General features: G+C 42.4%; 1 protein-coding gene and 1 long non-coding RNA gene across 3 annotated transcripts in view; one reads left to right on the top strand and one right to left on the bottom strand.

The window, feature by feature from the left end:
• Positions 1 to 388: 388 nt before the first annotated feature.
• On the bottom strand, positions 389 to 5,369 carry LOC116438052. Its single transcript, XR_004237579.1, has 2 exons — positions 5,064 to 5,369; positions 389 to 490 (listed from the first exon to the last, which is right to left on the bottom strand). It is a non-coding gene; the product is annotated as an uncharacterized LOC116438052 (long non-coding RNA).
• A 5-nt stretch (positions 5,370 to 5,374) lies between these two features.
• RCL1 (RNA terminal phosphate cyclase like 1) overlaps positions 5,375 to 26,295 on the top strand; it is a 31,879-nt gene continuing 10,958 nt past the window's right edge. The window contains exons 1-7 of one of the 2 annotated variants that reach the window (XM_032096597.1): positions 5,375 to 5,551; positions 8,165 to 8,236; positions 9,079 to 9,254; positions 15,323 to 15,397; positions 17,051 to 17,175; positions 18,273 to 18,398; positions 19,913 to 20,069. In XM_032096597.1, the coding sequence (XP_031952488.1) occupies positions 5,404 to 5,551; positions 8,165 to 8,236; positions 9,079 to 9,254; positions 15,323 to 15,397; positions 17,051 to 17,175; positions 18,273 to 18,398; positions 19,913 to 20,069 (879 nt within the window). In that variant the 5' untranslated portion in view covers positions 5,375 to 5,403. The remainder of the gene's footprint in view (positions 5,552 to 8,164; positions 8,237 to 9,078; positions 9,255 to 15,322; positions 15,398 to 17,050; positions 17,176 to 18,272; positions 18,399 to 19,912; positions 20,070 to 26,295) is intronic. The other variant, XM_032096598.1, reaches the window with a different exon arrangement.

Genomic DNA, 26,295 nt, shown 5'->3' with positions numbered 1-26,295 from the left:
TTAACATAACTGAAATCCTAACAGTCTCATTCAATAATTATTAATTCAGATGTAATTATTACAGAAACTACATGTTTATGCTGAATTACCATTATTAAGTTTTATTATTTATTATACAAATAATTAATTCCTCCACACACACTTCTTAGTTTCTACCATTCTCCTGGTATTGTGTCACCTCTCTTCCCTCCTTCCCTAGGCCCCAAGGTCATGGTCTCACTCAGGTGGGGGGGATGGGTTTACAGTGAGTCGTCAGCATCTGGAGTCCCTCACCAGGACGAATGTCATGCTTGTGTTGACAGCTGCTCCTTCACTCCTCTGTGGTTCTCTTGGAGTTATTTCTGTATGCTTGCTAACACAACTTTACACCTTGCTTTTTCTTCACTAATCTGCAGCTCTTACATCTGATTTTACTATATACAGTACCTGCCACATGTATTAGGTAGTTTCTTTGCCTTTTTTGCTAAACCAGTTGTGTCCAGCTCCAGGTCTGCATTTCAGAAAACAATTAATACAAGAAAAATAAATTAGCCATAGGAAACCTGTCAAAACTGCTCTCACAATTAAAGGAAGCAAAGCAAAGCTGCAAGCAGATCAAAGAACATTCAGGCAGTGCAAATCTGACAAGCTTCTGTTCTGATGCCTTGGAAACTTAATACAAGGCTTATGTCCCATTACTAGCAGTGGCAATACTTCATTGCAGTCACAGATTGATAATAATCAAATACAGAATTTTAATTATTTGAAAAACATTTCTGCTCTCCCAGTGGTTCTTTTGAGCTGTATTTGGACTTTGTAATTGTAGTCCTATAAAAACCACTCAGCACAGATTGTTTAGATCTCCCTCAAAATACACATAAATAGGAAAAAACATTAAGTCACAGTAAAAGAGAAGTTACACAGCTGTGTTTCTGAGACTGTGTGAAAACTCTTGGGAGATAATGTAAACTAACAGAAATTCAGAAAACAGTGTTAATTTTTTTGATACTTGGAGCCCTCATACATTAGCAAATGGCAGCGATCTTTTGGAAATTTCTGTAATGACCTTTTCTGTATTATCTATTGCAAGTGATTAAAACACCAGCAGACTGTCATGTTCTCCAACCTTTGATTAAATGAAAATTAACATTTCCCCTGAGTATTAAAGGTAAACCAGTAACAGCTTTACATTTTGAGATTAAATTGTAACAGCTGCCCAGATCATGACATGTTATGCATCTGTGAGGTGCCACTCAGTCTCTCTGTGCCACCCCTAGGACGTTGATAAAAAGCTTTTTCCTGACTCCAGAAATCCTTGAACATCTAGGACAGCAAGCTACCAGCACTCCCAGGGAAAGAAAATCCCTCTTCTATGTCACTGGGTATTTTTACGAAAGATAGAGTTCTTATTACAAGGATATTTACATTATACCAGCAGAGTAGTGTTTTTCAGTCTATCTACCAGTGATTTTTCACAGAAGTATCTTATTTCAGTTACATAAGAAAATTCTGGAGGGGTTTTGGGCAATCAGACTTTTTCAGGTATTAATTTGATGGCTAGAAGTAGAGGCCATTTTTGGGGAAGAGTGTTTTCCCAATTTTGTTTTCTCATGCCTTGACATCAAGCAAATACTTGCAAATTGTTAACAGATGATAGCAAGTAATTGGAAGTCACAGAAGAAGGACAGGATGGGCAGAACTAAAAATACATGTGTGGGAGAGCAGGGGTGTACACAAAGGAAGAGAAATGAACCACAGCAGAGAGTTCATTTAAAGTAGACATATTTGACTAGATATTTTCAATGCAACTATAAGATACGGAGTTCAGACAATGCAGTGAAAAATATAGTTCCAGTTGCAGCATCTGAAAGCCTTTTACACAGCCGTCTTCACAGAAGAAGACCCTCTTGATTTCAGTGGGAGTGTTCATTCTCTATCATATCCCATACTGACAACCTTACAGCAAACTGTTCTTTAACTACTATCCTGTGATTATTCTAAAAGGCCTGTGAATGACTGAAAGGAGACAAAATTGTTCCCTGAAAATAGGAAATGGTAAGTGTCAGATTTCTTCTCCGTTAATCATGAAGTTTAGCACTCTTTGTTCTGGAATTCCAAAATACTCTCCAAACTCTGAAACCCAAAGGAATTATGCAGAGACTTGATTGAATTTAATTGTTTGTAAGCAGGAAAAGAAACCACTGATTTATCAAGAAAGTTTTAAGAATTTTTGTGAAGGTTGAACATAGATTTACTAGCTCTGAGAAGATATGTACGTTCTTTACCTTCCTCACACACACAGTTTTCTCTTAGTTCTGCTCAGTGCATTACAGAAAAGAATTTCTGCTGGCCAAGGCCCACCCTCTTTTGTCTTATGTCCTAGATCAGGGCTGCAACTGGCAACTACTTTCTTACTCTCAGAAAGCTACATTTCTTTGATTCCACAAAACTCTCCATAATAAAACTCTCTTTTTCTAAAAAGATGGAGAGGTTCATCTGCATACGAACCATGAATAACTCTAGATATTTTTGCCCGTATCTCAGAAATCCTGGGTATTGCTTGTGTGAACTAATGCTGTTTAACTGCTGTCATTTTTTGATCCTAACTTTCCACAAGTTTCTCAAACTGCTTCCTTTAAAAAAAATTCTTGGGCTTAGTTTCTGCACAGATGTGGTCTTTTGATTTAGATGTATAATTCTTCTGGATTTGATTTTTTACCTTAGCACTGGGTCGGGGAAATCCACACCATCTGTACAGGCTGGATGGTAAACAGATTAAGTGGAGAAGAAATTTGGGATACTGGTATGTGAAAAATTGGACTTGAGCATATAGAGCAGTGTCCCAGCTGATCAAGGGACATGATTGCCCTTTTCTACTCCACACTTGTGAGACCCCACCTGGATTTCTGCATCCAGCTCTGGAGTCCTCACTTCAGGAAATACAAGAGGACACAGTCTTAAGTTGTGCCAGGGAAGATTTAGGTTGGACATTAGGAAGAATTTCTTTATAGAAAGGGTGATTGGACACTGGAATTGGCTGCCCAGGGATGTGGTGGAGTCACTGTCCCTGGAGGTGTTTAAGGAAAGACTGGATGTGGCACTCAGTGCCATGGTCAAGTTGACAAGGTGATGTTTGGTCATGGGTTGGACTTGATGATCTCAAAGGTCTTTTCCAACCTAATAAATTCTATGATTCTGACTGTGATTCTGTGACATGGACCTGATTAAGCTAGTCTAGATGTGGGCCACAAACATTATCGATGTGCTGGAATAACTTCTCCTTGAGGAAAGGCTGAAAAAGCTGAGATTGTTCAGCCTGGACAAGAGAGGGCCTTGGTGAGAGCTCATTGCAGTCTTGCAGTATTTAAGGGGGCTTATCACAGAGACAGAGGGAAAAATTTTGCTAAGAAGTAGTGACAGGACAAAGGGCAAGAGTTTTAAACTGAAAAAGGGTAGATTTAAATTAGACATAAAGAAAAATTTTTCTACAGCAAAGGTGGTGAGGCACTGGCACAAGTTGGCTACAGAAGTTGTGGATGCCCAATGGGGACCTGTAAGTGTTGAAGGCCAGGTTGGATGGGGCTTTCAGCAATCTGGTAGAGTGGAAGGTGTTCCTGCCCACAGTATGAGGGTTGACTAGATGATATTTAAAGGTCCCTTCCAAACCAAATCGTGATTACTCTGTGATACGAAGCTTGCAGACAGGTTTATCAACATGACAAAAATCCTTATGCATGCTGATCACAAAAGTCAGCAAGCAGCTAATAATAGGTGGTTTACTTCATCCAGTTTCTGTAAAGTGTGCCTATCATGGATTAAAAAAAAAAAAAAGAAAAGTTTTAGTATCTGAAAAACAATTTAGTAAAATAAAAAATGGTTACTGTTGGTAAGGAAAACAGTCTGACTTCTGCTGTACCAAACTGGAAGGTGCTGTTGACTCTCTTGAGGGACAAGGGTCCTTGCAGAGAGAGGGATCTGGATACAGTGGAGCACTGGGCCATCACCAGTGACATGCAAATGACAAGTCAAAAAGCCTGATTCTGCACCTGGGATAGAGAAATGCCAGACACGAGGCTAAACTGGGAGAGGGGCAGCTCTGGGGCTGCAGAGAGGGCTCTGGGGGTGCTGGCTGGCAGCAGGCTCCGCGGCAGCCAGCAGCGTGCCCTGGCAGCCAGGAGGGCAGCAAACCCATCCTGGGTGCACCAAACTCGGCGTCACCGGCCGTCCAAAGAGGTGACCGGCCCTCCGTGCCCAGCGCTGGGGCAGGGCCCTCCCCCTGAGTGCTGGCTGCAGCTCTGGGCTCCACCATTTCAGAATGATGGGAAGGTCCTTGAAGGTGTCTGCAGAAGGCAAGACAGATGGTGGAAGGACTGGACACTGTGAGGAGCTGCTAAGGGCTTTGGGCTTGTCTAGGTTGGAGAAAAGGAGGCTGAGGGGCAACGTCCTTGCTCTCTACAGCTTCCTGAGGAGGAGAAGTGGAGAGGGAGGTGCTGATCTCTCCTCCCTGGGATCCAGTGATAGATGTGTGGCAATGGCTCAAAGCTGTGCCAGGGGAGGTTTGGATTCACCATCAGGAAGCATTTCTTTATAGAGAGCCTGGTCAAGCCTGATGATACTCTGAGCCTGTCAGTGTGTAAAGGGCATCTGTACAGTGCCCCCAACCTGCTTTACCTTTGGGTCAGTCCTGAAGTGCTCAGGCAGCTGGGCTAAACGATTCTTGTACATCCCTTCCAACTAGACTATTCCATTCTAAGAAACTTCTTTTTCTGGACACGTAAATATAGCCTAACATTCGACATTGTCACACCTCGACTATAATCCACGTTTCTCTTAACATAAGAGACTGAAAGCATTAGTCAGTCTCCTCCTTAAGGACAGGAGGACCCTGTCACTGTCATTAAGCAAACAGGCCGTCCCAAGGACCGAAAGCAGGACTCATTCCACCGCTCAGTTTTCCTTAAGGTAGACAGGGATGAATTACTGAAAAGTACTGCCTAAGGAACGTGTTCCCAGAAACTGACTCATTTCGATGTGGGGACAGTACCCTTGTGCAGGCCCCACGTTCCGCTCCGGGCCGTCCTTACCCGCCCGCCGAGGGAGAGCCCGCACCGCCCGGAAGAGCAGCGGGCCGGGCACCGGGCTTCGGTCAGACACATTTCCCGACACTTCCACATTCCTTAAGTTTCAACTAAAAACACGCAGGCTGGGAGAGCAGAGGAAAAGGCAGAAGCTACCACCGCTGTCGCGACAATCAGCCCGAGCCTTCTCACCGCGGCCCCGCCGCCGAGCGCTCCCGGCCGCGCCGCGGTCCGTGCCGATGCGAAGCACGGGGGCGGTGCGACCGCTCCCAGAGCCCGCCCGCCCCCTGCCCTTTGCCCCCGCCGCTGTCCCAGCGCTTCCTGTTCCAACCACGTGGGCGGCGGGATGGCGGGCGGCGCGGCGGGCGAGGCGCAGTGCCTCAGCTACACGGGATGCAACTTCCTGCGGCAGCGCCTGGTGCTGGCCACGCTCAGCGGGCGCCCGCTGAAGATCCGCAAGATCCGCGCCAAGGAGGAGGACCCCGGCCTCCGCGGTGAGCGGCGGCACCGGCGGCCGCGGGGGAGGAGGTCGGGGGGCGGCGGAGCTCCGGTGCCGGCTGTGCCTGGGACCTGCTGCCGAGCAGGGCCAACCCCGCAGCGGGAGCTGGGACAGCCCGGGCTCCATCTCGGCGGGTCCCACCGAGGAGGGCGCACCCAGCTGCGTACCGGTGTCTCCCCGTGGATGGGCTCTCCCCTGGGCGCTCCGCACACCCATCTCCGGTGTAGCTGTCACACGTGGGTCGCGGGGCTTTGGGAGGAGGAGGAGGCCTGGGAGCGGGCAGGGACGGTGAAGGAGGCCAGAGCAGGGGAAATGTCACACACCCGCCGGTCTGTGCCTCGCTGCCCGGCGGGGCGGGCGGGGACGGAGCAGTACCATCCGCGTCCCGCTGATTCGGCTCGGCTCGGCTCGGCAGCCCTGCCTTTCCCGAGATCACAGCTTTTCTCCGGAGTGGGCCATCAAGGGCCGGTGCGGGCGGCCGGGGCTGTGCTGCCCTGCCGAGCCGTCCCGGTGGGACGGGGCTGGCACTGCCCGTCCGCCTCTCCCGCCCCGCGGGGCAGCGCCGTTCGCTCTGCGCCTGGCGGGGCTCTGACCGGTCGCTGGGTGTGCGGGAGCCTCGCTCCAGCCCCGGTTCTCGTCCCCGTGACGGTCGCTTCACAGTCGGGATGGCAGAATTAATTCCCTGACTCTCGGGCCGTCGTTTCTGCCACGTGTCTGTGCCCAAGCGTCGTGTGCTCTGTGTGTTTGTGGGAGCTGACGTTCACGCAGTTTTAATGGGTCACATTTTATGCTTTGATTTTTGTCAGGGTTTGCCGAAACAGTAAGGGTGAAAGAGGTGAAAGAGGTGAAATCCATTGATTCTCATTTCTGCAGATTTGTTTCAGGGACACCTTTCTTAGGGAGGACCCTCGTCATTCTTGTACAAAGCCTTTGGCATACCAGGATGAATTCCATCATAAACTGAAGTAAGGAAACAATAGGATAGAGTTTGAGGAAGAAACATTATTGTTCAGTTATTTTTTGGGCAAGGAGCCCTGTTGTGAAGTTCAGAACAGGAGTAGATGCTTCTCTGCCTCCTGAGGAGCCTTCAGTTTGTAGCTAAAAAATCTACTCAGAAACTGCCAAAGCATTCTTGTGTGCTTGACTTAACATTTACCATGACCCAAAGTATTTATTATCACCGTGGAGCATTTGGTGGTGGTGAGGTTTGTAGATATTGACATGTTTTTTAAAGAGTATTTGAACTGCCTTTTTAAATTATGGCTTCAAGTGTAAACTGTGACTGTAACAGAAAAATAGTAACAACAAATCCTGGTTTATGTTGATCAACATGCAGTTCTTTTTTACTTTTCATTACTGGAGCATTTGTAAACTCTGCTGCTGGTGTTCTTGAAGAGTGAAACGTGTGCTCACCAGGATACACTCTTGCACTGGAAGATGCTCCAGTGCTGTCATATAAACTTTATAAACATATAAGCTGTCATAGTTTAGAAATTGTCATAACAGAGAGAAGAACCAGTATTGGTTCTGAGGCATCAATCATGTTATGCAAATATTGACAATCTGTTAATTCTGCAAGTAGCTCTGTGGTTTAAATATCTGTTACATCCTACAGTCACATAGAGAAAGAAAAATCTGATTACTGTGTAAGAAATAACTTGGGGTTGTTGTTAAGGGAGTTTTGCAACCTATAAACAATTATGCAGATGCTGTTGGCTCTTAAAATTACCTGTGTTTTGAATTCTGCATATGTTCACCTATCTTCCTTGATATTGGGTCTGTACCATGCTGGGGTGCTGGAATACTAGCATATTCCTCCTGGGATGGCTTTTTTTTAGTGTTGTTGTTGTTGTTGTTTCCTTCTTGGTGTTGGTTGGTTGGTATTTTTTGGTTTTGTTTTTGGTTAAATTTGCTTGTCCTTTCCATTGCCTCTGAGTAAGAGTCCACACAATCAAGAGAAACTGAGGAATTACTTCCGCAGCAACTGCTACAGTATAGTGAACACAGGAAGCAAGAAAAGAGGCAGTGGGAAGACTTAGTTTCTCTAGCCCTAAGTATGTCCATAACTGTTTTGGAAATGGAAAATTTTAGACTCTGCAGACAACTTCGTGGAACAGCTACGCAGCAGCATCACTTCGTGTCTAAATGTCCCCTTCTTTTAAGCTAACACTTTTACACAGAATAATGTGAATGAAGGTTGTCGTGCTTTAATATATGGGATCCTGTTTGCTATGATTTGTATGTTTTGCTTTGTACAGAGCAAAATGTAAATTGTCAAAGATTTTATCCTGGGCAAGAGTGATCTCTCAAGCCGCTGTGGTCAGAAACGTCCACTTGTATTATGTGCTGTGTGCCAGAGAGAGGAGTGTGACTAGTCTAGCTGCCTCATCTGAGGGCATCTCAATTGATTTGAGATGCTTATGAGCGTGGAGGCTCACATTAACATCTCTGTTTTTACAGATGCCTTTTCACATGTGGTAGCATTATACCACAACTTGAAGTTTGAGAGTAGCCTTACTGTCGTGGAAGGCAGGAAAGGGCAAAAATACAAGTAAGGTGATGAACTTTTAAGAAACTTTATAATTCTGTCTGTGCTCTTACTCCTTAGATTTTGAAGCAAGTTTTATTCGCCTGATTGACAAAGTGACCAATGGCTCACGGATTGAAATAAACCAAACAGGTAAGATCTGTTTTTTTCTGCTTTGTCTGTTCTGGTCTCCAGGATTTATCAGTTTCTGCAGTGGAACCGAAGTCTTGTCTTGACAGAGGTAGGTGTTCAGATATGATTTACTGAGAAGATCAGAAATAACAAAGTTGACAAGTTTTGCAATAACTGGTCAGATGCAAGAACATCAGTGCTCCACCATAATGCAGAGAGCTAAGGAAACTGTACTGCCTGAGAATTAAAATTAGTATTTTGTTAGGCATGCAGAATTTCATAGTGGGGAAAGGTTCCTCTGTACCAGAATCAATTTTTGTAGAAGAAAAAGAAGATTTACCCTCTACAGAGGCAAACTTCTTAGCCAGACTGCTTGCTTATTCATGCTTAGTAAAGGGTTTGATTAGAGTGAGAAGCATCCCACATAAAAACCTCTCCTGGTCTGAGGGGTTTTTTTTGTTTTTTTTTTTAAGGATCCTGATGATTTTCAGTTGGTCGGTAAAGCAAATGAATTACCATCAAATATGCCAAGACACTAATGACCTGATGAACTGTTGAAGGTTTAGCTTCTGTGGAGGATAGCAATTGCTTGTATCAGCATCTTGGAGATTGCCAAGAAATCTCTTGGTTTTGGGGGAAGGGAAAGGAGGAAAGTGATGTGCAGGACAGAGAGACACTCATGTGTTGACCCATTTATTAGCTGCAGACATGTAGACAGTGTGCTGGAAGTGCAACCATTTTCCATATAGTCTTCTGCCTCTGATTTGCCCACATACATTGTTGCAAAGTGTTTTTATGCTGTAGTAATGGCTGGTGTTGTTACAGTGCCCTCATTTGGTTTGCTCCCCTGGCCTCTTCCCCAGGTACTACCTTGTATTATCAGCCTGGTCTTCTGTATGGAGGCTCGCTGGAACACGACTGCAGCCCCAGTCGTGGTATTGGCTACTATTTGGAGAGTTTGCTCTGCTTGGCACCTTTCATGAAGCACCCATTGAAGATTGTCTTGAGGGGAGTAACAAATGATCAAGTAGATCCTTCGGTAAGTACTAAAGTTTAAGTATCAGAGGAGGATATTTTTTCCCCCTAAAATAACAAGATTAGGAAGAAGTGTCTAAAACATGTTGCATTTTTATCATCTGTCACACCCAGAAGTATCCATTGTTGCAGCATTAGCAAACTCTTCCAGTCAAAGAAGCACCTGCTAAACTGTATCACACTAAACTTCAGTTTGTAATCGCCCTTATGATTTTCAGTTCTGTACTGCTCCTGTCTTCTCCCCTGCAAACTCCTTTTAAAAGCAGTGTGGGGCCCTGCCACACGTGTGGTTCTCCTCTTCTCTTAGGATTTCAATGGATTATTTCTCTTAACCCACATGTGTATTTACTGTATAAAGAAGAAAGTGTCTTTAAAATTTGAAAAAATGCAAAAAGGAAGGAATCTTTCTTTTCTGTTGGATGTGGACATAGTCATATCACTGCTGCTGTCAAGCCTTCTTTCTATTAGAAATAAAAGTCACATGGTGATTAAGAAATTACAGTAACAAAAGTATGTAATAACTCTCTGGTTCTTCAGAAACATGCCAGAGGTGTGGTAGGTCAAATGGCTATGAAATGCTTGCCTTGATTTCTATTACTGATCTGCAGTCCTTTGTTTTGTACCAGTGTTGTTACAAAAACTAATTGTGGGAGATATTCAGAATGCTGAATATGATTAGTGGTTATGCTCTTTATTTATTTTTCTCCAAAAACTCCCAACATAAACTTGTTTTTAGAGAACAGCATTACTCTTTCCTTTTTGACTCGTGATTGGACATTGTCTGTTTTCCTCTGAGTAGGTTAAGGACACACAGTCATCTGAAAACTTAACCAGTTTAAGTGAATACAAATACCTGTGAAGTATAACTACAATACTACACGAGCCCCTGAGTCCTGCTAGAATTTATGACTTTTCAGCTGTGCTTCCCTGGTCATTTAAAAAACTCACTCTCTCACCTGCGTCTCTGTAAGACATCCATATGAGTCAAAGGATAATCAAAGTGGGTTGTACACAGCACTAAAAGAAAAAAAAGAGGAAGCATTTTTTGCTACCCTTTCAGTCATTGTGATTAAAAGTACTTAATGTAACTGGTAAGTAGTAAGAGTCAAATAACTCCTTTTTTGTTGACTATTTAATCACTATGGAGAAATTCTTGCATAACCTGGAGATGAAGAGTTGTCCAATTTCATATTGCTTTCAAGGAAGTTCGGACACTCATCTAAGCAACTGAGTCTTGATTCTGGAAATTATCCCCTTTTGGGCATCAGTCACATGGGCCTGAGGTTAAACTATCTTAGTTCAAATCGGTGCAAGAATTAAGGCCAGTTTGTGTTTGAAGGGTGCTCGCACTTGCGAAAGCTCAGACAAGTGGGTTGGCATGCATCAGCTGACTCCAAGCTCCTGACACTAATGTAAATAAAATACATGTAAAGAGTTACATCTTAAGTTCATTGTGCTGTAGTAGCAGCTACACAGTAGTTGTTAGTGACAACACAGTAACAACTTCAGTTACTGTGACTCATACTTCTTAACTTTTTAAGTGGTTATCGCAGAATACCAGGTCCTAAAATGGGTTTAAACCTGGTTTGTGTCTATTTAACTTGCCTGAGTAAACATTAATCCTGGTGCACACCAATAAGGACTTTAAGGACTTTTACAAGTTGTTTTGTATAGAATGTGGCTCTGCTGGTTGTTGAGACTAAAAGCACAAATTTAAGTGCTACACTAATTGATTTGTATGCTTAAGTAAATGGAAACTGGGTTTTAATTTGATTTGGGCTTTTATTTTTCAGTAGACAGAGGGTGTTTATAAACTGGGTGAACAATTGTTACCTATGCTTGCCCAAAAAGGGATGCTTAAATTTGTTTATCCATCTGTATGCTTTCTGCTTTCCAAGGAGAAGGTGGAAAGGCAAACCAATATGACTACATTGTGGGAGTTTAAAATGAGCTAGGTGTTTTCCCTGCTGCTTTTCATGTAAGAACGTCTCTATTTCAACTGGGTGGGTTGTACTGGATTTGCATGGCCAGGTTTTGTTAGCTGGGATGCTACAGAGGTGGCTTCTGTAAGAAGCTGACAGAAGCTTCCCCCTCATCCAACAGAGGCCAGGTCGGCTGGCTCCAAGACAGACCCACTGCTGGCCAAGGCTGAGCCCATCAGTGATGGTGGTAGCACTGCTGGGGTAACAGCTTTAAGGAGGAAGAGTGGGGGGCTGGAACTGTGGAACCTGCCACTGGAGAGAAGAGTGAGAATATGTGAGAGAAACAGCCCTGCAGACAGCAGGGTCAGTGAAAAATAGGAGGTGTTCCATGTGCTGGAGCAGAGATTCTCCTGTAGCCCATAATGAAGACCATGGTGAGGCAGCTGTCCTCCTGCAATCCATAAATGTTGACAGTGGAACATATATCCACCTGCAGCCTGTGCAGAACCCCACGCTGGAGCAGGTGGATGCCTGAATGTGGCTGTGAACCCATGGGAAGCCTGCACTGGAGCAGGGTCCCAGCAGGACCTGCAGGCCCGTGGAGAGGGGAGCCCATGCTGGAGCAGGTTTGCTGGCAGGACTTGTGAACCCATGGGGAAGTGGAGCAGTTTATGAAGAGCTGTAGCCAGTGGGAGGCATCAATGAGGCAGGTATCAGGAATATGTGTGCAACCAGAGGAGTGTGACCTTTCTCTCAAGGTAGCAGTGGACAGTCGGCTGACCCACTGGGCTTTGTGAAGTCCACTCTCAGCACTGAGATCTTGGCTTTTACATAGCCTCAAAAGTATTTGTGGGATGTGATTGCTGTGTGGTTTGAGGTTGCTCTTTACCAGACACCTCCTTGTCAGGTGGATGCAAGGGAATATTGTGGATCTCCTGCCGTGAGGAGAGTAGAAGAGGTCCAGGTGAGAGGAAGAGAGTTTCTGAAGGATATCTTGTGGAAGGAAAGACTTAGCTGAGTTCAGTGAGGCACAGGTTAGGCTGGGTTCCTGGAGTATGAGTGTGTGTTTACTTTAGTGCTTGTTTACATACATTAATAACCCACCAATAGGGTGCAATGGAAAGCTCTTTGACAACTGGCATAAGTCCAAAAGAATACTGTGGCTACTGAACATGCACTTGTTCCAAGCGGGACTGTGGTGACATTACTACTGATAATATTATACACATTACTGGGAGTGTTATTAGACAGAACAGATCGGCCTGAGAAGTTGTGGATGCCACAACCCTGGCAGTGTTTAAAACTAGGTTGGATGGGGACATGGTCTAGTGAAGGTGTCCCTGCCCTAGGCAGGGGCATGTGGGACTAGATGATCTTTAAGGTCCCTTCCAACCCCAAAACATTCCATGATTCTACGATAATATTGCGCAGTATTATTACTGTGTGAGTGACACATCCTAAATGGGTGAGAGAAATACTACTTTGCTTATGCTTGTCAGGAAGAGATAAGCCTTTGGAATACCAGCCTGAACTGTTCATTGGCATCCTACACTTGCATTATGTTCTCCCGTGCAGTCACTGGTGAGATCTGACCCTGGCTAGCTTGTGGAACCAACCATGTGGGACTGGGTTGAGGCACTTAAAAGTTTCTCTGTGTAGTGATTATGTATGCAGGGGGTGTCTTTGTAAAGTGTGTTTTTGAAGGAAATGGAGGTGGCACGCAAATGATAGCTCCTATTTTCCTTTCTGTCTCTATGTATTGTTATTCTGACATTTAGATACAGCTGCAGTAACCTGTTTTAGAATAACTGTTCTTAATGTTTGTGTTTCCAAGTATTGAAGGTTTTTTACAGCTATGCCATGGGGCTTTGAGTTCAAATGACTGTCATGCTGACATGAGACTAGCGTATGAAGTTTTAACTTAGGAGCAGTAATCTTCAATCTTAATCAAAATTCAACAGTTGTCTGTAGAAAACAAGTTTTTCCTACTGAGTTTTCTTCTCCCTTCTTTTCTTTTTTCCTTGTGAAACTCTGTTGTTTCTCTTCCCCCTTGTCCCAATGTAGGCCCTTTTTCATGAAACAACACTTATGTACGGTGGGGCTCAATGATCTGTGCAATGCTAATGGATATGCAGGCCAACCGATGCTTTTCCCTTTCTTAGGTAGCCATGTGCTGTAGTGCTATCTGGGTTTTTTGTTGGTTTTTTTTAACATCTTTGCACTGGATAAGGGATTCTAAAAGTTACTTTTCTTCCTTTTTCCTAGCTGTTGTAGATTTCTTTAAAGGGAAGTGATTTGCATTTACACAGCTTTGTAAATAAGCAGTATCTATGGGACTTAGCATGTTGTCATTTGTGGTGAGGTATACCCTCAGTTTTACAATCCATCTGTTTTGCTGCAACTTGATGTTATGTTGTTTGTTCTGAAATGGAAAACTGCCCTCCAAGGGGAGCTGAAGGATGGGGTTTATGGCTGAGGATAGGCAAAAGGCTAGAAAAATGGGTTTACAACTCAGTTGAGCTGCTGTTTTCTGATTTTTGGTGAAATACTTCACATTCTGCCCAACTCCCCACTTGTCTGTGAGGCAGAACAGCCCTTTCCTGTTCTTCAAATACTTCTGGTTGCCTCCTCTATTTAGACTGCAAAATTGGAACAGTCAGTCTTATTATTTGTCTGTCTGGTACCTATAAGTATTATGCCTGGAATTTGAGGACTGAAAACTGTGACACGTCTTGAAGTTTTTTGAGTTCTTAACCTACACAGTAAAGCTTTTCTTTTTTACTGGTATGTTTTGTTTCATAAGCAGGAGGCAGAAATGTTGTGTAATTTTAATTTGAACCAGATCGCTTGTTAAAACTTCTGCCAATGGTATTCACATGCTTGTGCACATGAATGTTAGTAAAGGCTTTGCTCCAAAAGTCAAATTTGTATAGTTAATGAATACCACTGAAGGGCCAAATCAAGGTGGCGTGGCTGTAAAACACCATCAACTTTGTAAGTATAAAAAGTTAAGCATTAGCTTACAAGTTTGTTTTTTTAAAATGAAGGCATTCAAATACTGATACTACCATTAAAAACACCACCAACTGCCTCTCTGTAAGAAAGGCAGTATGTTGTCCAGCAGGATTTGAAGAACAAGAACTGCAAGATACACTCATAGCTCCTCAGGTACCTCTAACAGAATGTTCACACATTTGTGCTACTATTATGTCAGTGGCTTGCACTCTCTTCTAAGCAGACAAAAGGAAGCTCAAGAATTGTGAATTCTGGCTGAAGGCATGGAAAAGAGGGTGCTTTTTATCTGCCTCCTCAAATGCTGTCTACATCATGACTGTTTCCTTCATCTGTGTTTAGTTTCTTTTTGGTCATGTTGTCCTGATCCTGTCAATCCACAGCTGTTTGTCTTGGGTAACTCCCTGTGCTGTTGCACAGCTAAATAATTTTTATCACTTTTGGCAAAGCTACTGAAGTTTCAGAAGAGGGAAGAAGAGGGCAGTCCCTGTAGTCTTAGGAATTAGGAAGAGCAATGGCAAGGATAATTCTATTCAGACCTAAAACTGGTGAGCACCTGGCTTAAAAGGGAGTACATTGATTATGTGTTGCCCACTTCAGACTCTTTTAAGTGCTTCGATAGAAGCTATCTATAAACGTTTGTTTCTTAGAAACAGGTGAAAAGAAGTTGTTAACAGAAGATTGAACTTTCTGTCAAATCAAGGGCCTGCTCTTGCAGTGATGTTTAAAAAAATGCAGTGGTTCTTGCATTAATTTATTTAGCTATAGGAATTTTGTAGTAATAACAGAAGAATATTATTTTCTCAATAATAGAAATATTCGGAGAAATGTTTCAATGTTCAGAGAAACAAGTAAGCTGTTTTACATAATGGCATTCAAAATCAGGCTGAGGAAGAAAGCCAGAATAGGAAATTCCATCTGCCAGTAATTTGTTCTAGGAAATTGTTTTAGTAACGATGTACTGTGGTAGTCTAACTAGATGAAGCTCTCTGTGCTGCATTCCTATGTCTTCCCATAAAATACCTTCTATGAAGAAGACTTGTCTTTATTAGTTACCTCATAATTTAGTAATTTTTAAAATTACTGACTAACCTAACATCCAATAGAGAGTCTGTTTACTAAATTCTGTGTTCCATAGGTTGATGTCCTTAAGGCAACAGCTCTACCCCTTCTGAAGAAGTTTGGAATTGATGGTGAAAGTCTGGATATCAAGGTAAGACAGTTTGCTCCTTTCTTTTCAAGCATGTGTTGAAATGATACTCCTGAAGTAGTTCACAGGGCTATGTGCTTGCTGTGGATTTCTGTCTCTAACAACAGATAATTAATTAGTTGTGGCTATGAGCCACACAGTGATAGAGAGGGTAAGGAGAAAGTAGTGACTTTTCTTAGTCTCCAAAGAAAACTAAGAAACCTTTTGCTTTTTGTTGCTTTTCAGTTCATTTATTATCTTTTTATTTCTACTTGTTTATTCTGCCCCATGCTTGGGGCTAGGGAGTAAAAATAGAATTGTTAACCATTTCACCTGTAGGAGGGCTGGATCTGTATTTGGGTAGTTGAGGTTTGCTTTCAGTTTGGAAAATACAGCAAAGAAGCTTTTCTTAAAGACTACAGTCTTCAGAGGCCCAGTAAATCCGGATCTAAAACAATGTTCAGGTTTCTTTTAGATTGGAGAGATGTGTGAAGGGCCTGGCTGCACTACTGGGGCCTGCTGGTGCCTTGCTCTGCAAAACCTCACGCTGGGGTGCTTCCACCCACCCTGCCCATAGCCCAAGTGCCTGTCTCATTGTCCTGACACTGTCAGCCTCTACTCCTGTGACCCTGCAGCAGGGCTGGCCTCCAGCTCCCCACAGCCCTGCCCTGTCTGGCTGTGGGCCTCCTTACCCAGACCCACTCACTGGCCCATGTCTCAGCTCCACCCTTGGTTTGGAATGGTGGGACTGGGTCAGGCTAAACAGACCTGTTAGTGGGAATGATTTCGTTCTAGTCCCTCACATACAGAATATTCTGAGTTGGAAGGGACCTGTAAGGATCATCAGGTCTAACTCTTAAGTGAATGGCCCATATGGGGATCAAAGCCATGACCTTGGCATTATCAACACCATACTCTAACCAACTGAGCTCAGATCGAGTAGTTCTAGTCTCCTCAGCAGCAAGGTGCAGATTTGCTATAGAGACAAGTCTCGAGCCAAGGTTGTTTCAGTAAAGATGTTTTTGTTTGGTTTTGCACTGTTTCCTTTTGAGAAGCCATGCCTTACTATATGTGAGAGTGAAAAGGAAATCAACGCCTGCTTTTAGTTTTGGTGCGAAATCCGTTTCTGCCCATAGGATGTAGTTTTCTTGCCTGTATTCACATAATGTCCCTACAATGTCCCTACTTAAAACATTTTGTATTGTGGATACAAAAATGCTGCTAGCAAGGATTTTCTTGCTATTTTCTAAGCCCGTTAGAGACTTTTCTTTCTCACAGAAGAGGTAACAGAGTTATGTAAACAACCAAACAACTGCAGCCTTGAAAAGTCTTGTTTATAGTATAGTAGAAAAATACATTGACAATGGACTTTTGACAAAGGACTTTAGCCAATCACCCCCAAGGGGTGGCTGATCCTTTGTCCAACTAGACTATGAAGAAAAAAGTCTATAAAAGAGTTTGTAAAATTATTAAATAAATCAATCTTGCTGCACAATTCCTGCCTGCTGGATCTTCACCCCTCCTCCTCCTTATGGCTGCAGGACATGGTAATATACCCTAGGGCAATTTTTTTTTTAATATTGTACTATGTGAAATAAAGGTGTAATTTTGGGGTGTGTAGATACATAATTTATACTACTTAATAACCTGCTTTTTTCCCTCTGTTATTTGTTCTAGATCAACCGAAGAGGAATGCCTCCCAAAGGAGGTGGAGAGATACTGTTTGCTTGCCCAGTGAGAAAAGTCTTGCAGCCTGTTCAGTTCACAGACCCTGGAAAAATCAAGCGCATCAGGGGAACTGCGTATCCTTTTTGTTTGTTAGTCAGTTTTTCTACTTTTAAATGAGTTTGCTTATTAAAAAAATGTCCCCTAACTTGCAAGTCGCAGAAGTGCACCCATGTTGCTGAGCATGTATCTGGGTAACACAGGGTAACATTACACGGAGGGGTCATACAACTGGATTTCAGAACCATGCCTCAAAACTGCTGTGTTCAAAACATTGCTGTTCAAAAATATCTGTAAGCAAGTAAATAAATTTAAAACTGATTAGCAGTATTTAAAATCTTTTCAATAGCAAGAAAAAGTTAAAATACCATCACATAATGTAGTGGCACTAAAAGAAATTGTACCTTGTGTGTAAATTCAGTAGTAACAAATGTAGTTTAGTTGTGCATTGAATAGGTGACATCTTGGCAGTTAATAGTTTAGCAGAAACTGGATGGGAGTTTAAATCTTAGTTCAGTTTACATCTTGCAGCACACACTGAGCTTTTTGGTGTGTTTCGAAAGAAAGTTCTTTGTCTCTTTGCCTTTGGTAGTACCATTGCAGATGGAAGAGGAGAAGGTTTTACTTCCACGTGAAGATAAGGGCACAAAATACTGTTGTGAACTCCTCACTTTTTCAAACAACTGCAAATCTAGTCAGTTTTGGATGGTTTGTTTCTTTTTGGTTTTATTTTTCTCTTGCGGCCTTTGAATGGTATCTGTCATGAATCTGCTGTCATTTTAGGAAGAAGGTAGAAATCTCTTACACAAAACTGTTTTAAGCAGTGGCCAACATGTAATTTAATTTGTGATTGGGAGTCCTAAACATGATCTGGCATTGATTACTCAAAAAGAAAGCAGGAATGAGGTCAAATTTTGTGCCAGAGGTGCAGATTTGCAGCCTGTTTCTTCTTTTACTTTATGACACACTGTCACAACTGTGTATTTAAACGAAAAGACTGTAGAAAGCACTTATGTGCATATGGTTCTCTAAGTACAGGAACATGGACAAGAGCCCATGAATAGATGTATAAAACACATTTTCTGAAATAATGCACTGGGGTGTCTTCACTTTTGTCAGTCTCTGCTTTCAATTTCTCTGTGACCACAATGGATTTCTTAGCTCAGAAACGCAGATACTCTGTCCGGGTGTCACCACAGATGGCAAACAGAATGGTGGAATCTGCAAGGGGCATCCTGAATAAATTCCTCCCAGACATCTATATCTACACAGATCATATGAAGGGGGTCAGCTCTGGAAAGTGAGTATTCAGAATTTACAGGAAACAGACACGTAATTCTGCATTTGTTCATCTGCTAGGGTGTCCTGATCTAATTTTACTGAGTTTTAGATCACAATCTTCGATTTTGTTGACTTGAAATAAATATTTCTCACAAGGAAAAAAAAGGGTGATTCACTAGATACATTTGTTTTATTTATATAACAGGGATAGAAGTGTGTTTTCTTAAACAAGGAATGCAATATATAATTACTGGCACTAAAGGCAAATTGAGCTCCCTTCATATTTAAATCTGTTGCTTTGAAGAGAGATTAAGATCAAAGGTATGTTGAGGAAACCAACACTCAAAGCTGACTGTACACCTTCTGATGGAAATGGTAATATTAAGGATGGGACTGAGGTGTCTTAAGGAAGTGTTAAAGCAGTATGGGTTGTCCTCTGCTGAATGGCTGAAGGAGTGTCTTCTCACTAGTGAGGACTGAAAAATTAATTTACTGTACTTCCACTTCTGGCAGAAGACAGAAGTGGTGGATGCAGTTCAGACACTTTTGCTGGTATCTGTCATCTCTGTTGTCCTCTTGCCATTCTTCCTTGAGGTTAAAAGATTCTGGATAACTCATTTGTTTGCATTCTGTCTGTATGGTCAAATGCAGGCATGCATGTTTTCTTTCACTGTTTCTGATTTTTGAAATATTACCTTAAAATTTGTTAGATTCAAAAGTTTACAAACCTAGGAATTGTTAAATATTTTTTTAGTATTTTTTGTCTTTTCCAATCCCTCATCGTATTTAATATCCCAGGTTTGTAACTAATGGCTCCAGACTGTTTAATAGGATCAGAATTGTAAAAATTTTTCTGGGAGCTGTGTGGTTTTGGGGTCTCAATTTTTTGTTCATCTGTTTATAAAATTTAAAAAGTCAAATGAATTGGGACAGCAACATTATTTTTACTACATGTAGCTCATGAAGAGGGATAAACAACAGCTTGGGAAGAGGAACTGAATCCATTTCAACATGGCTGGATTTCTGATGCTACTGTGTTGTGACATTCATCTTAAGTATGAGTCCAGTATGACACCAGTATCCCTGATATTAATTGGTCTAATCTTGCTAAATATTGAGGTTTGAGGGGAAAGAGCTGAAGACTTAAAGGAGGGTCATTTTGGTTTTGAATGTCACAGAGAAGAAACACCAGATGCCTTTGAAATGTTTATCAAACACAAATAAATGTGAAAGATACCCTCCTTTATTAAAAAAAAAAATAGCATTTCTGAGATGGATGGCTTTTTATTTTCTTTTTAGTTTTTCCTGTTTGAAGAGTTTGGCCCAGGAAAAGCCAGCATAGAGGGCTTTGTGGCAAGTGGTACTGGGTTCGACTTTTAAATACTGCTGTTAATTTTCCTTTTCCAGAGTGAATCTATTCTATCAACCAGGACGTTTGTCATCCTATAGGAGGAGCTGTTTATGACTTGAAGTTCTTGGCTCATTACTCCAGTTTCATCCTTAAATCAAATGCACTTTTTCCCTTTCTTTCAGATCACCAGGTTTTGGCATGTGCCTTACTGCAGAAACCATCAATGGCACTATTCTCAGTGCTGAGCTAGCCTCAAACCCTCAGGGCCAGGGAGCAGCTGTGCTTCCTGAGGAACTGGGCCAGAATTGTGCTAAGCTGCTGCTTGAGGAGGTCTACAGAGTAAGTGGCCAATGTGTTTTGCGTATACAGATGTAAGGGAAGGAGGTGATAAAATTGGTAAAGGGATAGGTGGTTTGGTGGTACCCTCAGACACGCTCAGATCCAAACAGACAAATGATCTGATGCTGCCAGTGTCTTCATCCAGGTAAAAAGCAGTTTTGAATGGTTCCTTTAACAGTGTAATCACTTACTGGGGTAAGTTATTTCCAGTGTCTAATATGTGTTATTTTGAAACATGGGACTGGGAAATTCTTGTTCTGTTGCTTTTTGTCTGCAATGGAATTCAGTTAGCTTTGTGTGGGCTGCTAATTTTTAAAATAAGATAGATTGGTAATAAAAGTCAGTGCTTCTAAACTAGTGGTTGGAATGGGACATTATGAGTAGAAGAACATAGGAGGGAGCAGAAGGGGGAAAAAACCCAGCAGGCCTCCATGTTGACCACTTTGTGATGATGATGACAAAGTCAAACGTGCTGAGAATTGTTGGTTGTATGAAGAATTGGCTGAATGGGTTGTTGGAAGGGAGCGAGGATGGTGTTTACTTAGGAATTCTAAGTGCATCGCAGTTTTCTTCAGCATAGCTTTTTTCCTTAATTAAAATGGTTTTCAGATGTGGCAAGAATTTTACAGATGAGCAGCTTTCAGTCTTGCAAATGACTTGGCAGATAGCACCCTGATGAGTTTCTAATTTAATAAAGAACCTTCCAGCCACTTTGTTTTGTATCTCCACAAATATTAAAATAACTTGTTTTTCAGTATTGATAAAATACGTTTGGCCTTTAGGAGGCAGTCATCTACAAATTTTACTCATTATTTTAAAAACCAAGTAGTTACTCTGTACTGTAATAACCTGTCTGACTTTGCAAAGCATTAAGACTGCCATTATTGAGATTCTGTCTTAGGGAATGTAGTTAATTACAAAAATGCCCCTCAGCCTCATAAATCACATCCATACCTGTGACAGATTGTTCATCTGTGCCCATATTATTTTTCCCTTTCCCTGCTGCAAATCCTTCATCTGTTTGAATTATCATCTGGTCACTTTTTCCAGTCTTCCATTAATATTTTTTCTTTGTTTATACAGTATATGCACTGTGTTGCTAAAGAACTTTTCTAGCCCAGGTTTCTTATCTCATAGAAATGCCACCAACAGAATCTTCTTCCTGGGTTTCTGGGTACAATCTAGACGCCCGGCATTTGAAAGTCCAGCATGTGTGGAGACTGTAGTCACAACTAGTGACTGAAACATACGTCTGTTTCTGGAATTATGTAGTGTCACGTAGCTGTTTTTATTTCAGGGGTAAATTGTACAAATCTTTTGGTACATCTGTTGCTTCGTGTAAATGTCTTGGAAAATATCTTCAGGTAGTCAGATGTCCAGAGACATCAAAAATCCAGCTTCCACATACTTTTATTAGCAGCAATAGGTATTTTTTTCCCTTTGGAAGCAGTTCAGCACTTAACAGATTAAAACTAGTGGGGGAATTTGTCCAGATATTATGCTTTGCATAGAGTCAGATGTCAGAGAACTTATGAAATGTAGAGGGCTGGAAAGGCCTAAAGCAAGTAATTTTCTCCTTTAGTGTACTGTAGCCATTTCAATATGATGAGTCAAATTCTGCAAAGGGTAGTAAGGCTCTCAAGGCAGCAGGAAAAAAACATTTGAGGAGGAAGCAGGGTCAGGCAAGTCTTTGAATCATAAAGTAATAGGCTACCAGGTTTCGGTGTCTTTGAGGATCAGATTCTGAGTGAGTGGGGTTGTTAGCTGTGGCTTGCTATGATACTGCTGGTGCTCCTGGAAGACTCTTTTATGTGTGGGTGTCTTATGCGTGGGTGACTGAAAAATGCAGTGCAGACTACAGGCTGTTTGTCCTTCACTACAGCAGCTCACTGTGGAAAAATTCTAGTTTGCTAGCATTTTTGGCTATTGTGCTAGTTATCTATTGGAGTGCTTAGCCGTTATTTAGTGAATTCCCCTCTCCCTCTACCATAGGCAATATGATGGGTTTCATTATGTAGTTTTCAGAATACACATTTGAATTTATGTATGATATGTGGTCATACAGTGCCAGCCTGAATGTTGAAAGAGAAGGTTACTTTCTCATTTTCTTTCTTTTGTATTTTTTGGGGGTTACTTTGTTTTTTGTTTTGGGATGGGCTTTTTTAGAGTGTTTGGGTTTTGGACATTTGGTTTTTTGTGGGGTTTTTTTTGTTTGTTTGTTTTTATTAGGTCTGTTTGATTTAGTGTTGAACCCAGAGAGGATATAAAAACATGTTGCAAAGTGTGCAGTGTTTGTTTAGGTTTAATACACTATTTTTTTTATGTTTGCCTAGATAATATGTTTAATGAAACTAAAAATTTGAGAAAGCAAGAATAGATTGCTCTGAATGGGCAGTCTCTATATCCCATGTCTTTTTACGCCAACCTACTTGTTGAATACAGGGCTCAAGGGAGAATTTATTTTCTTGTGTTTAGATCTTCTCTTTATGAGATTATTTCATCATCTGTGTTTTTGCCAGTAGGTACTATGCTGTGGGAGCCAGGGAGGGTTGACCAGACAAGGGCAGTCTGAGAGCACTGGAGACAATTCTCTTTAAAAGGGATCACCTTTAGGTGTTGGGATCACCTAAATCTGCTGGAGTTCATTACTGTTGAAAGGGGTCCAGGGATGTTTCATAAAGCGCTTGCTATTGTGTAAACTTTACCACCTAGGAAATCTAAGGATTTGAGTCTTGCTAAATGTTCTTTTATTAAGCCTTCAAAAGGAAATTAAATAGGTTGTATGATTCTTGGAATCAGCAGAACATTTTTGATGCACATTTGTTGATGGAAAGATGTCAGAGATAATTGACTAATGATAAGTGGCACAGTGCCTTAATTGCAGTGGCTCTGCAAGAGGGGACAATGGAGTGACTGATTAGCATTGTCATTACAAATCCATATGCAGTTCTTTCTGAAGCTTAATTGTGGAAGGCCAGTAAGGATTTTAACTCTTGTCTTTGAAAGGCATTGTTTATGGGAGCTTTATATAGAGAGTAATTGGCAGAATGGAAAGGCCTGGAAGAACTGGAAAAGGATTTAATTTTTATATTCTTTGTAATCATGAAAAATAGGGGAGTTTGTATACCTGTTTGAGGCTGAATTCTTTAATGAAGAAAGGCCGAGTTGCTGGGGGATCTTGGAAGGGCAGGAGGGCTAAGGCTGTTGGATTTATTGAACTAGAGCTAAAATGAGTGAAGGATTTCACTGATGGCGTAATTTTCAAGATGGTCTTACTTCAGTGTAGTAAGGTTCTGCTCCATTATTCTGGAAAAAAACCCCAAATCCCAAAAACCTAAATACAAACCCTCTGCAATAATTTGTTACCCTACACATAACAAATTACTGAGTCCTGCAAATATGTACCGCACAGGTAAAGGGGGAAATTGCATGTATGCCAAAATATAACTAACACTCAATCAAAGACAGGCTCAAGCTCAGAAGAATAAACCTTTTTGAAACACTGTTGTCCAATACACAGAGTTGTGATATTTGTATGTACATGTCAGCTGTAGTATTTGTATAACATGTAAAAATGGGTGGGATTTTAAGTGATCTATGTCTAATTGTCACAACTAGCTGGATCTGGCTCTGTAGTCAGTGTAAACAATAATGGAGAAACTGCCATAAACTGAATTAATACAGTCTAGAAGCTGCGTTCTACATTGATAATGAGTGCCAGCTATTTTGGAACAAATGTTTCTGGCTCCGACTTTGCCCATCCCATTTCTTTTGGGAGTGTTGTGTTTAATTTTTCACTCTTGAGTAAGCAGGTGGATTGATAGAAAAAGGCTTGGCCTCCTTTTGAGTGTTAAGTCCTTCATTTGGCAGAAGTTACTGTTCAGTCATTAGATTACAAGTAATCACTTAATGTCACTGTCTAGGAACTGCCTATGTAGGAATGGTGTTACAAATGAGTGGTTTAGATCACTTAAATCACTGGCAAAAGTAGCAACAAAAGCAAGTTTTTGTATAAATTTGTTGACGTGCAACAAAGTTTGATGGCAAGGTTCACTATTGCTTACTATACAGATGAAGCACATAAAGAAAAATTGGATTAGAATGAATCGACAATGATTTATGCAGAGAACGGGAATGCAAAAGGGTAAGGATGGAAAAGGATGATGCTGCAGAAGGAGTAAGGGAGATCCTCCCTTTGGGTCCCAAAAGTGGACCCCTTGCCAAATGTACCCTCAGACTTGATCAACGATTTGTCTAAAGGATGTAGCAGCATTTAATCATTGACTACTGGAATGTTGACACAATCAAATACTTCTGTAAAGTGCATGTGCACCAGTGCACACAGTATGGGGAACAAACAAGATGAGCTAGAGACCTGCATGTAGTCACAGGCCTTTGATCTTATTGTGATTACAGAGACATGGTGGGATAGTTCATGTGACTGGAATGTTGTCATAAAGGAGAGACAGTCCAGGAAGACAGGGTGGCGGACTTGTCCCCTGTGTGAGGCAACACCTGGAACATATTGAGCTCTGTCTTGGGTTGGATGATGAGCTTATGTGTCAGGATAAAAGGGCAGACTAGTAAGGGAGACACTGTTGTGGGTGTTTGCTGCCTGATCAGAAGGAGGAAGCAAATGAGGCCTCCTACAGGCACCATGAAGCAGCCTCAACATCACAGGCCCTGGTTCTTTTGGGGGACTTTAACTACCCTGACATCTGCTGCAGAACCAGCACAGTGAAACACAAACAGCCCAGGAGGTTCCAGGAAAGCACTGATGACAATTTCCTGACACAGGCAGTGGAGAATCCCACAGGGAATGGTGTGCCGCTCAACTCATACTAACAAACAGGGAAGGCCTTGCTGGAGGTGTGCAGTGTGGAATTCAGTACCTCATCCTCAGCAGGATGAGGGGAAAGCAGGGCAGTAAGTTTACAACCATGGACTTCAGGAGAGCTAACTTTAGCTTCTTCAGGGAGATCTTCGTGGAGAATGTCATGGAAACAAGCCTCACAGGGTCCAAGAGACCTTGAGGGGTGCAAGAGAGTTGGTTGATATTCAAGGATCACTTTCTCCAGGCTCAAGAACAATGCATCCAAATGTGCAAGATATCAGGCAAAGGGGAAAAGAGACCTGATGGATAAATAAAGAACTCCTCTCATTATCAAGGGTAAGCAGGAAATACACAGGAGCTGTAAGCAGGGTCAGGTCACTTGACATGAATATAGAGAGGTTGTCAGAGTAAGTAGAAATGAGACAAGGAAAGCCAAGGTCCACCTGGAATTAAGACTGGCAAAGAATGTCAAGGACAACAAGAAGGGCTTTTTCAAATAAATCAATAACAAAAGATAGAAGGATAATATGGGCCTGATACTAAAAGGGAGGGGGACTGTGTTAACACAGGACACAGAGGGAGCAGAGTTAGTGAATGCTGCCTTTGTACAAATGCCTCCTCAGCGAGTTCACTGATGACACAAAGCTGGGAGGAGTGGCCGATACCCCAGAGGGCTGTGCAGACCTTCAGAAGGGCCTTGACAGGGTGGAGAGACGGACAGAGAAGAACCTTCTGAAATGCAACAAAGGCAAGTGCAGAGTCCTGCATGTGGGGGAGAATAACCCTGGGCACCAGCAGAGGCTAGGAGCTGGCCTGCTGGGGAGCAGCTCTGTGGATCCTGATGGACAACAAGCTGTCCATGAGCCAGCTCTGCATGTCCTGGTGGCCAAGAAAGCCAGTGGTATCCTGGAGGGCATTAGGAAGAGCATTGCCAGGAGGTTGAGGGAGGTGATCCTGCCCCTCTACTCAGCCCTGGGGAGGCCACATCTGGAGATTTGTGCCCAGTTCTGGGCTCCTCAGGACAAGAGAGACATGGAGCTCCTGGAGCAAGTCCAGAGGAGGATGACAAAGATGATTAAAGAACTGGAGCATCTCTCTTATGACAAAAGGCCAAGAGAACTGGGCCTGTTTGGCATTGAGAAGAGATGACTGACAGGGGATCTTTCCAATATATCTAAAGGGAGGATGCCAGGAAGATGGATCCAAGCTCTTCTTGGTGGTGCCAGGCAATAGGGCCAGAGGCAATGGACAGAAACGAATGTACAGGAAGTTCCACCTGTATATGAGGAAGATATTTTTACATATCCTTTACAGTGCAGGTGATTGCACACTGGAACAGATTGCCCAGAGAGGCTGTGGAGTCTCCCTCACTGGAGATATTCAAGAACTGTC

The sequence above is a fragment of the Corvus moneduloides genome, chromosome Z (assembly GCF_009650955.1).
Source record: "Corvus moneduloides isolate bCorMon1 chromosome Z, bCorMon1.pri, whole genome shotgun sequence".
Lineage (NCBI taxonomy): Eukaryota > Metazoa > Chordata > Aves > Passeriformes > Corvidae > Corvus > Corvus moneduloides.
This window is presented reverse-complemented; position numbering and strand designations above follow the sequence as displayed.